The sequence below is a fragment of the Nesoenas mayeri genome, assembly GCF_963082525.1.
Source record: "Nesoenas mayeri genome assembly, chromosome: 5".
Taxonomy (NCBI): domain Eukaryota; kingdom Metazoa; phylum Chordata; class Aves; order Columbiformes; family Columbidae; genus Nesoenas; species Nesoenas mayeri.
The window spans coordinates 47,610,872-47,623,003 of NC_137548.1; the positions used below are offsets into that span (position 1 = coordinate 47,610,872).

General features: G+C 36.5%; 1 protein-coding gene across 1 annotated transcript in view; it reads right to left on the reverse strand.

The window, feature by feature from the left end:
• Positions 1-8,918: 8,918 nt before the first annotated feature.
• Positions 8,919-12,132, reverse strand: part of IFTAP (intraflagellar transport associated protein) — a gene marked incomplete at both ends in the record, with an annotated part of 30,261 nt that continues 27,047 nt past the window's right edge. Inside the window, one exon of the mRNA XM_080345975.1 lies at positions 8,919-9,071. Coding sequence (XP_080202101.1) covers positions 8,919-9,071 — 153 coding nt within the window. The remainder of the gene's footprint in view (positions 9,072-12,132) is intronic.

The window sequence follows — 12,132 nt, forward strand, 5'->3', positions numbered from 1 at the left end:
GGAGGACAGGGTGAATCAGGGTTACATGGAGGAATGTTTTGGAACAGAAAATAGATTTTAAAATCCCATTCTACTCCAAGGAGTCTCTTGGTAAGTTGTAGCTCCCTGAACATGTCTCAGAGAACTGGAAGCACTATACATAAGCCCAGCTAAAAGAGACAACAGTGAGAGTGTGTGTGTTTGCTATGCTGATTCTGAAACAGCTACAGTGGGATGGGAGTATCAAGAGGAATTAATAGTGATCAAAAGACAGACTATTTTTAAGTTGATTGAACTGAGTTTTGTTCCAAATTATTACAACTCCCTGATTTGGGTAGTACAAATGCTTCCCTAAAATATGGGCTTAACTTAGTACACATCTATTCCAACTGACAAGTGGCCAACCAAAGGGTTTCAATGGCCCCTTCAGCTCTCAGTAAGGAGAAGGTTCCCTTTTCCTGTTGAAAAATGTAGGAACACCATACCCTGTCCCCTGCATATTGCATTATATTATATTGATTGCTGTATAGCGTGGCAGTTAAGACCAATAAAGGAAAGGAGAAAAATGTAAAAGAAGCATGCCCTGCAAATATGAATTTTTCAGTTGTTTTAGATTCTGGAAAACAAAATAACTTCACATATTCCATAGTATGATCAAATACGATGTCATTTACTCAGGCAAAGAGATTAAGGCAAAATATCATGATTCATGAGCCACAGGTCTACATGCAGACACAGGTTTTCTCAAAGCCCTGATGTGTTTCTGATCCAACATTCCACTTCAAAATTCTCACCTCTAAATTTAGCTACTCTTTTAAGAGCAGGAAAAAAAGCCTGCTCTCCTATCTTACTGTGAAATTGTAATGCAACTAGACTGTTCAGAAAAGCAGAATATTTAAATAACACATCATTTCTCATTTTTGCAAATGCTGGCAGTGATGTTTCATTTATGGGTTGCCACAGCCTGTGTATAAGTCAAGAGTTTGTAGAGATGCTCTGGAACTAAAACAGTGAGACTGAACCTGCATCACTAAACTGAACCACCTTTTTTTCCATTATGAAAACTGGAGTCCCAAGATGATAGGCATCTTAACAAGTAAAATTCTTCAGACTTCAACCATTCGTTCTCACATACCTCAGTCTTAGAGGGAAGATATTATTCAAAACAAACTCCTGCCTGATGCAGTATTTTGTGCCCATAGCATATTCTCCAATATTTTTTTAAATTGACCTCAGCAAATCAGCTCCACCAACTTCCTTTTTGTTAGTTGCAGAGTCTAGTATATCTGGATTTCAGCAAGTTGTTTTTCTTAAATTTAATATTACTTAATTTCATCACTTCTGTTCAGAGCACTTCAAGTTATGTTTTTTCAGTATCATCTCTGAAGGATGACTTTCATCTGTTTGTTCAGAGGCAGTGAGTGAAAAGTATCAAAATAATATATATATTTCAAAAATGAAATTTGGGTAAGTGTAGGACTACAAGCAGTACCAAATAAAAACTCATTTGATCATTTGTGATCAGAGCATAATCCTGCCAATTAGTATATCCTCTCAGTTGCAAGCACCTTATAAAACACACTCCATAATGAATAATATTACCCTTGGAATAGTATTCAATTTAATTTGGATAGCTTGTTTGCCAGCACATTCATATATGTGGGTTTAGGGCTGGGGTAGGGTGTTATTCAGTCAGCTCTTTTGACAACTAAGATTCTCTTACAAATACCACATTCAGAGCACAGACAATATTTGGCTGCTTAACCAACCTCTCTTCTCACTAGCTCCCTTCTTACTACTCTCAGCAGAAAGATAGCCACTGGGCCATTATTTTTTGGACAGTTTACTCTATTAATGTCCATGAATAGCAAATAAATCTGCGGAATTCAGGAAGTGTTTCACAACCCAAAACAAAGAGCCTTAAATGGATCACAATTTTGTTGTGGAAAATGCTATTCAGCTAGTGCAAGCTGTCAGTATTTTTGACAGTCTGGATTTTGAAATATGTTAGGTAACAGAATCCTTGATGGGCAGAAGAGACGAAGTGTAAGCATCTGACTTAAACAAAGGCATTTTGGAATTAAATTTTTATTCAGTAAGCAGGCTGACCATTACTTGTATTTTTCTGATTGTTTCTTTTTGAAAGTTTTGCAAATGCTAAGCTTGTGCATGAAATTGTAACAGTGCTTTGATGTTCCCTGGCCCAGACACAAGCCTTTCATCTTTTTTAGTTTAAAATTTTATCCACCAGGAAAGTAGGTAATTGGATTAATCTAATGTCTTGTCAAGTTTAGGAAAGCTAGTTGCAAATCTGACGTAGGAAAGACAAAAACAAAAATAAGGAAAAGATAATGAAAAAATGCATTTCAACATTGCTCTCTCAAAGAACAAATATGCAATCTGCAGCAAATTTAAATGACAGAGTCAACACTTCCAAGTAATCAGTAGAATCTGTCCTCCAGCTAAGCTATTCCACGGAGCATAAGCAACGTAATAAATGGTGCTTGCCTCTTTCTAATAATTATGCATATCATATTGTATATTACAAGGTTTTACATGTATGGACAGAAAAGCAGATGCATTCAAGAAAACTTACTGAACTTAAGGATTACTTGCACACACCTGCACTCCAGAAACAGTGCCACCAGAGCCCTCAACCACAAGAGCCACAGAAGAACAAAATCTGTTGTAACATGATAGAATGCAGCTAAAGCCTTAATTTATGTTGCTAGTACTGCCACAAAATACACTGAAGAATCCCACACAATTTTTAATCTCATTTTCATGGCTCAAGAGATAACTGTGTTGTAAATCCACATGAATTACAAAATGATTACACTAATTTTCCAGTTGGGCATTCAAAGGTTTTAAAGAATTGTATTAATCCAACATAATATTTTATTAGGGTTTGTCTCTAGAAAAATATCACCTTCCATTTAGTTCTACTATCTTTAGAGTCTTTTTATAGAATACCATTATCTTCCCGTTATTCCAATTGTTACGTTCTATAGGTTTTTTTTATATAGGTAGGTCCCTGACTGCTTTGCTTTTGTAGTCCACATGGGTACTAACTGGTTGCTTGAGAAATGTTTGGTTAGAGATTTTTAAAGCAGAGAATCTACTTCCCCAAAGTTTGGGAATATTCAGATCAAAGAGATTTTCTACAGCCTGAAATTCAGAGTGAAGTTAGATTTAGGGATTTTGTTCAGATCTGTCTTTGTTTATTACTTTGAAAAGTTTACATGGACAGATATACTGAACAAGACACCACAGAATAAAATACATACATAAAATATGTACATACATAAATTAGTAAATAATTACATACAAAAATAAATACATACATAAATTATAGATTGTTGATCAGGGATTTTATTTTCTGTCCTTTTTTGAAGTGCTGTAAATGAGATAAATATTTCTGCATTTTCACAAGGCATTAATATAGATTTCCATTTTAACTGTGGGGCGCTGCAATTTCAAATAAAGTAGCCTGTCTACAAAACTGATGGTACCTTTTAAGATTTGCTTTTCTCCTTTCAGACTTGTCATAAACAAGCACTAAAACTAACTGCAGTCTAACTCCATGGCATTTTACAGCTCACACACTTGCAACATTGGCTTACAGTACCTTGCCAGCAAAACATGAGGTGTCACTTCCAACAGCCAGCAATCACAAATTTACGGAACACATGATCTTTTGAGATGTTCTACAACTTCACACCATTTCAGAGAAAACTGTCTGTCTTCTTTTCTCAAGTATATGGGCAGACATTTAGCACCTGGAGAACTGCATGTGCCCAAGACAGGCAAAGGCAGCCTGGATGGGTGGGTGCATCCCCCCTCCCAGAAGAGCCCACGACACATGTGGCACCTCACACCCACCTGTGCTAACTGACACCTCGCCACAAGAAAGCACACTGTGGTGGGAATGCCCTTTGCTGTCACACGGGCTTGGCTCTGCTGTACAGGGAGCTCACCTCCTGAGGCCAGTAAGAACCTGTCTCACACATTTCCTCACTTTACTGGGTGCTTGTCACGCAAAGGCTGAGCTGCAGCCTGTGAAGAGGGTAGTAAGCTGCCTGTTCAGCACACTCACAGTAAGTCAACAGGTTAGTTATCACTTTTCCACCGCATGTCTTCAGGGGTATCACATTCACAACAGTTGGAACACAAATCTGTTGAAAAGAGGAGAACAGCCACACCCATCTAAACTATTCAGCAGGAGAGAGTGTGCATGGAGCCCTGGTACAAGACTGCTGCTTCAGCTTCTTTGGTCAGCCTAACTGAATTGTCTTGCTGTCTCTTTGCAGGGATGTAAGAATTAGCACCTGGGTAGGACCAAGGTGCTGCTTAGACTCCTGAGTAAAACCGAAGGTAGATGACAACAGGATACAAATCAGCCTGCCATCCAAGCAGATACTTTGATACTAAGTGGCTGTTTAGCAACACCATGAGGTATATTAAATCGCTGAATAAGTAGGAATTTGGTCCTATTTTTACATCTGCATTTAGTTTTGCATCACTGAGAGAGTCTGCCTTTTTAAGAAAGTGTATGTTTTTGCAAAGGAAGTCAGATCTTTTAAAAATAATTCCACGATAAAGCAAAGTCCATTTCCAATCTTTGACAAGATGTAGAGGGAAAAAAACTTTAAAGGAGGTGGGAATCTTTGGTAATTATGGATGTAATCAAGTTTCATTATTTGAACAGGACTTGAAAATGTATGTGATATTTTTGTTAAAGCAAAAAAACAATGTTCTAAGCACAACATACTACCAAAACTCCATAATTACTTGTGTAAAATTAAAAACTGAAAGTTAAAGATATGTCTTTTACATTTCATTTGTATTGTCTTTGCATTTAAATATTTTCCCATAATGATAATGCGTCACATATATAGCTTTATATTCAGTAAAGTTAAATTTGGAATATATTTGGCCTTGTATTTTTTCAGCTAAGACTGTAAATACCAGGATCCTATCTGCTCTGTATGAATATACATGGTCTCATAGGAGTTCTGCCAGTTCATCACAGCAGAAAATCAAGGCCAAAGGGTCTTTTCCATAAGAGCAGGGATCCATAAGAGCAGGGATTTGTTTCCAAGACATTTTCCTCAAAACATTTTGAATTATCTGGTGAGTACTCTCCATACTAAAACTATTTTCTGTCAGTGGCACTGTCTGTACATAAGCGTACATAATAATACCTTTATTCATTAATAGTAATATATTTAGAACCATAATAATGCCTGAGTGACATCTGTCTGCATCTCTTTTTTTTGCTTAAATTTATATTGTATCATTTCACAACCATTATCTCAGCAAATAATGACTCTTGCTTTTACACCCACAAGGAGTAACTTTGAGCATTAGTAATATCCAAGCTTGCACCACAGCCAGCCAAGGAAACAATCCTTCAGATTCTTGCCCCAGTGGAATGACTACTACGTTTCCCATAAAACTCAAGGAGTTTCTCCCCATAACTCAGGATCCATAAAGACTGTGGAAAGAAGCAGTCAATATCCTTCTGCTAACATCCAAGTAAACAACAAATTTAATACAGAAAAGCTCACTGGCTGATATAGATGCATATCTCTATCGCACTTGAGACATCAATGAAGTCATGAATACAAAGGGATTAGAGAGATGCATCACACAGCCTTCACTTCCAACAAGTTCAACCAACATCAGAGATTTTGCATTTCAAAATCCTTGCCAGTACAGTAGGAAGAAAATCCTATTCCCTACTGCAACAGCCCCTAAGTCAGTTCCAAATAATACCTGAAGTTCCCTGTTCCATGCATGAGTTTGCCTTTAGCGCTTTTGGGAAACAGGAAAAAATGTTTAGAAAAGACCATAAATAGAGACTGTCTGTTACCAGCCCCTGCTGAAAATCTTGAATATTAAAAAGAATACAAGCTACAAGAGGAGAAGATATGTATTATTCAGACTCCAAACAACCTTGCAAACACTGAAACAATCCCAGGTAACTAATTCCATGCACATGTACAAAATTTAACATGCACATAAAGTATGTTCTTAAAAATGACAACCTGGTAATGGAGAAGTGAAAAATACACTTCCTCTGTGGGCAAGCCAATAAAATGTCATGTTCAGAAAATGTAGCCTACATTGCCTAATGTCCACTGTGATATTCACCTCTGTTAACAAAGAGCAAAATCTACTCATGAGTAGTGTAAATGTAAGTGAATTATCCCCATGTCTCTGATATGATGGATGTCACTAAAGAGTTACAATTTTGTTGGGTATGCTGCAGCAAAGTGTTTCTTTATATCAAATGGAACTATATAATGACTGTACTGAATGACACTTACAGAGCAAAATAGGTACTCTGAACATTTGGTAAGAGAATCATTTGCCTATGAGAGAAGGAACTGAATGGCTAGATGTATCCGTAATGGCCAGGGAAAAACTGATAATGAAATTAATAGAAAATAGAGATTCCAGAGCTGATTTGGCCTGAAGATCATAATGAATCCCTGGATCAGTTTTCTCATTGACGCTACTGGTAACAGGATTCCAACAGGACTGATTCATAGTTTATGTCTCATACCTTTCTAATAAAACACAGAAAAAACCTGCTGAATTCATCACTCCACAAACCCACAAAAGTCCACCTTAATTTATGGTTGATTATGGTTGATATTTGCAGGATATCAAACCCTGTACGCAGAGGTCTCTTAGACTGAAGCTTCCTTTATCTTTGCTATACATACATATATTAATAGGGCTGTCTCCCTTATTTTTCCGTTGAGGCTTTTAAAGGCTGATGGTACTATCTTTGTACAGCAGTTTGCAATTTCTTCCTCTCAGATTCACTCATGGAGCTCTTCCAGAACTTACTTCTTATCCCTCCCATTTATATACATTATCTGTGTATTCCACAAGAAGACAAATTAATAAATAGATCTACTCAGAAATTTTTATCTGAACAATTCACTGGCAAATTCCAGTTATATCTGAAGCACTTAAATCAAAATATCTTGGGTTCAACAAAACACTTCATTGAATTCAAATGAATCTACATTAAAAAAAAAAAAAGTCCCAAATGACAGCAGAGTCTGCTATCCAGTAAACTACATCAAAAACTGCTTTAACTACAGCAAGGCATCCTTTTGATTGCACATGTTCAAAACAAACTTCTGAATGGAAGTTTATTTTTAACGTCTGGACATGCTACCAGCAAGGTCCTATACAGACCAGTTTTTCTATACAACATTTTTGCAGTTTTATATCACTCTCCTTAAACATGTTGTCTAAGACCACTTTCTTTTCTGGATTGTTTTGGTTTTGTTTTGTTTTGTTTTGTTTTTTGGTGAATCTCACTCTTAAATTATATCCCCCTAATTGAGGTAAATACTATTCCTCAAAATTAATGCTATTCAGATTTCAGTAGTACATTATTATGGTCTACAAAACTACTGATCCAGAAAACTTCCTTTAGAGCATCAAAACACCTTTCTTTGCTTTTATTAATTGCTGACAATGGAACAGGCAATGAGCCACAGTGATTTCATCCAGAGCCTTTAAAAAACCTGTGGTTTGGTCTCTAGTCTATCTGCTCAGGCTCTCTTCCCATATTCATCATGTTAATCCTCCACTTCAGAAATAATGGAGGTAGGTCAAGGACAAAATGTTGATCAAAAAACTACAGCTAATGCAGTTATACCAGAAAAAAAAATAAAATTCAGTGCTGTGATGTTACAACAAGCCTCATTAGCAAAGCTTCTACACTAAGCTGGAAAAAAAAAATTCTAAACACCTCATAGCAAGAGTACATACTACCTTGTGTGAGAGATGCACACTACTCTCTCCTAGCCACACTAGCTGACCTTTAAGGAACCCCAGAGTCTACTGTATTTCAGCAATGCTGAGTGTAAACCATAAGCTGGTATTTGGAATCATCTCCTGTAAACAAAAAAAAGTAAAATCTGACAGCCCTTCAATGCTAGTTCCTTTAAATTATAAGATCACTATTTTTAACTCTGAGGAAGGCCTTTTGTAGCAGTTCATGTTTTAATTGTTAGGAGTTGCACCACATCAATTTCGATGAACTCAAAAAGTTCATTGGAAACAAGAATAGATATTTCTCTGCAGAACTGAGGTAATCCAAAGGACAGAAAAAACCCCAGCATTCCCAGATTTATTCACTCATATAGCTCTGTCTATGTAAGTGTCATAATTACAGGGAAAGAGAAAGATTGGTCAGCTGCAAAAAGCTCTTATTTACACTACTGAAAGATCTAGGTAAAAGGCAGCTTTAGGACTCACGTTGCACAAGTCAGGAAATGAGTCAGTACCAAATGTAAGCCAGAGTAGCCACAGTGCTACTCTGACTTTCAACAGCTTGTTTTGGTCCTATGGAGCAATTACTCCAGCATACCTAGCCTGAGCCAATACAGGATTCACCCCGCTCAAGGATTTTTCTACAAAAGTGAATTTATGGCTGTCATTTGACATATTCTTCCAACTGCCTTGTACCACCTGGAAAACAACAAAGTAGCTGAGCACTGGGGCCTTAAAATATTAAAGGTCACTGATCTATACAAAAAGCCCGTTGGGTTTAGGGACAAACACAGACCTCCTTAGCCAACCTGAATATCTAAGCAAATACCTGTACAGACATATATAAAGGATGGAAATGGAAATACCTCCTCTGTGGATGAAGGGCTACTATACAAGCAACTCTGCGTAAGCACCATCTTCCTATTCTGTTTTCATTAGGACTAGGAGGAGGTACAAGAAAAGGCAAACTCAGGCTCCAAGGCACCTTGGTAGAACAAACAAAAAAATCTCAGTGATGCCACTACTCACCTCATAGATAAAAACACTAAATAGGGGTACCATGAAGGGCTAGATTTACCCCCTAAAAATGTTATTTCAACAACACTGCACAGAATGTCTTTGACTCATTCTTCAGCTCATGCTGACTTGACATCTGTCCCCATTTTCTTCTCTTCAGATAATTCTGTAATGGACTTCAGCTCAGCTTCAGAGAACTTAGGGGTCAGTGCCACATTGTCATAATCAAATTCTTCATCAAGTGAGAATGGTTGAACAGTGTCCGATAGTAGCTGCAGTGAGGAAAAACAGATACAAAAATAATATTGCTGCAAGAGATAAGGAAGCTCAAAACATAAACTTCTAATTAATATTTAATTATTTTTTTACTCTAGCACTCTCAGCTGATTAAGCTCTTTTTAAGTAAAAGTATAAATTCAATTATTCAATTTGACCTAATTTAAGCCATTAAATTTGCCCCATTTGTACTGTACTGTATCTGAATGAATATCATTAGCTAATTTTGCTCAAGGCAAGGAATCTAAAAACTTACCTTGCATAAATGTCACATTCCTGCCACTTGTAGCAGCAGGGCTGTGGAGATATGGACAAGTTATGTACAACTATGTTAGATTTCAAAGACAGATTCCATATCCTTAAAATTTAGGCTAGTATCACATAAAGCTTCAGTGTACATGCATCTGACACTAATGTAACATGCTTCCCAGAACACAGTTTCAGCAAAGGAAATGCCTGAAATTACCAAAATGACACAATCATTTTTCAGACTCTATTAATTTATTTTCACTATCTCAGAGATATGAAATTGGCTGGTTTGGATTTCTTACATGATGAACATAAGAGTCTTACTGCATTTGCCAATATTTGATTTGTTGACATAGTATATAGCATTTCTGTATTGCTTCTCATTGCAATATCTTAGAATAAATGCTCTGCCTATGAAATAAAATAATGAAAACAAAGTTATATGGCAGGCTGCACTGATAAGGAACTGCAGAGGGCCATGACACAAAAGGTTATGGTGAGCAGTTGCATTGAATATTTCCAGTGCTACACAGGAGACATATCCTTACAACCCACTGTACAGAAATGCTACCTATTCTTTGAGACATTAATATAAAGTGTCTAGAAATTTTGACAATGACAAATAGCACAACTCCTCAAGGGTTCTGTATTTCAAGGATTTAAGTACTTCAGAACCAAATCAGCAAAATATTTAAGCACCTGCTTATTTTTTCCAAACTCCTCATGAATCCTCAATTAAGACAACGACTACTGACGCATTTTATGTTAAGAATACACTTATTTGTTTTGCTGAAAGTGAAGAACAACACTCAGCATCTTATGGTCACTACACAGCTTAGGAGGCACAGGATCCCACACAATTTCTGGCAGCATTTTGTAAGAAGCTGTATTGACACAGTAAATGCCATTTAATAAGTCAGAGAAGTGGTAGCTGGATTCCTCTACTGTGTCCAGGCACTTGACAGGCATGGCAGTGAGTATCTTGCAAGTATCTACGTCCTTTATTAATAAACTGTAATACTGGCTGATTGATGAGGAAATATTTTTTTCTGGTTTTGTATAATTTTATTTTATTATTCACCTGTATTGTTTAATGATCTAGGGAACAGCTTACATTGGCTTCAATAGATGGTGGAATATATAAATCATCCTAGATGCAGACCTGTAGACCATAAGCACTTATAAACAAGAAAAAAACAAACTTTATAGACAGAGTTGGTCTAGAAAATGGTATTCATGCTGCATGTAAAGATTATTTTGCTTATGTCCATAGACTATCCCAGCTAAGCCATCATTAACTTTTATAAGAGCACATTCAATAAATGTTTACATAAAATAAAGCCTGCATACAAATTCTCTTTCCCATTAAGGCTAGTGTCAATTCCTTGACCTCCTCGCCATATTCATGTCCAGTTTCAGCTTTTCCACAGGCAAAGACTCCTAAAATTCCATGCCAGTAAGGGCACCAGGAACTGGGTAACAAGTGATACTAGCATTCAGAGTACAATACCTGTCTTTCCTTTGCAGAAATACGGAACACTCTTCTAAAATGTGGTGCAAGGTGCAATTATTTTTTGTTTTGTTTGGTTGTAACAGTATTTGTTACCACATCTACAGGTAGCTAAGCTGAGTTTAAATTACAATAACCCTTCATAGGGATTCTAGAAAAACAAATCTATTCTTCCTTTGCCAACATAGTTATGGAAGTATATGCACATTCACTAGGCCTTTGTGTAGAACTTCATGTCATTCCAGGAACATTTGATGCATGTGCAGGGAAATACTGGAAAAACTTCTGTTTAAAAATCGCAATCCCAAAATGGTAAGTGGAATTAGATGCCAAAGAAGAACATATCCAACTTCACTGTTTTCTTTCTGTTACACACTCATTGCACATTTGAAATGTGTATTCACATTGTAAATTTATCAGTGTGCTCCATCTCTCAAGTGAGTACTCATAGCACTGAGGATCTTTTTCTTCTTCTTCTCCCAATAAGCCATTCACACCAATCTTCCACACAGAGAAGCAATCTGAAACTTTTATACTGCAAACTTCAATTTTTATCTATTTCCAAAGGAAGAGATTTTGCAATAGAACCTGATAAGTTATTATCTTGTTATATTTGCGTAAGGAGCTGAGAGAAATATGTGAATTTCAGGTGTCTGATTTAACATCTAATTGAAATCTTTTTGAGAGCTCTCTGGGAATAGAATTTTACTCTATTAGAACACTGCCAGTTTGCTTAAGATTGCTCCTGTGACTTACTCTCTGAAGAAAAAAAGTCATTTTCATTTACAGTTTGTGCATGTCCAAATTAATGGGGGAAAGAATGTAATGTTCATATTAATAACCAAAGTGTTTTGCTAGAGGCTGTTTTACAAAGCGATGTTGTAAATAAAATACCTTAAAGTTCAGTCTATTAATAATTGGCAACTCAGTTCTTTTTATTAATCTGTGTGGAGCTACAGTTAATTGAACAGCTTGTCTCTGTCCTTCTAAAACCTTTATTTCTGTGTAATTATGGCACTGATTCTCTTGTTTGAATTATGTAAAGGATGCACACACACTCACCCATTATTTTGTTGTATACTTAAGCAAAAAATTACTAGTTCAATAACAATAAATAAATTTTAAAAAAACAGTGGGGAAAGGTATGTATGCTATTAACTCACGTAAGTTTAATATATACTGGGGTACTTGGGAGAAAAAGAAAGTTTGTATTCAATTTGGAGCACTGGATTGGGAGTTAGTAAATCTTGACCAGTCTTCCACTTCTGCTTCCTAATTCTGCACAAGTAACTCCATCT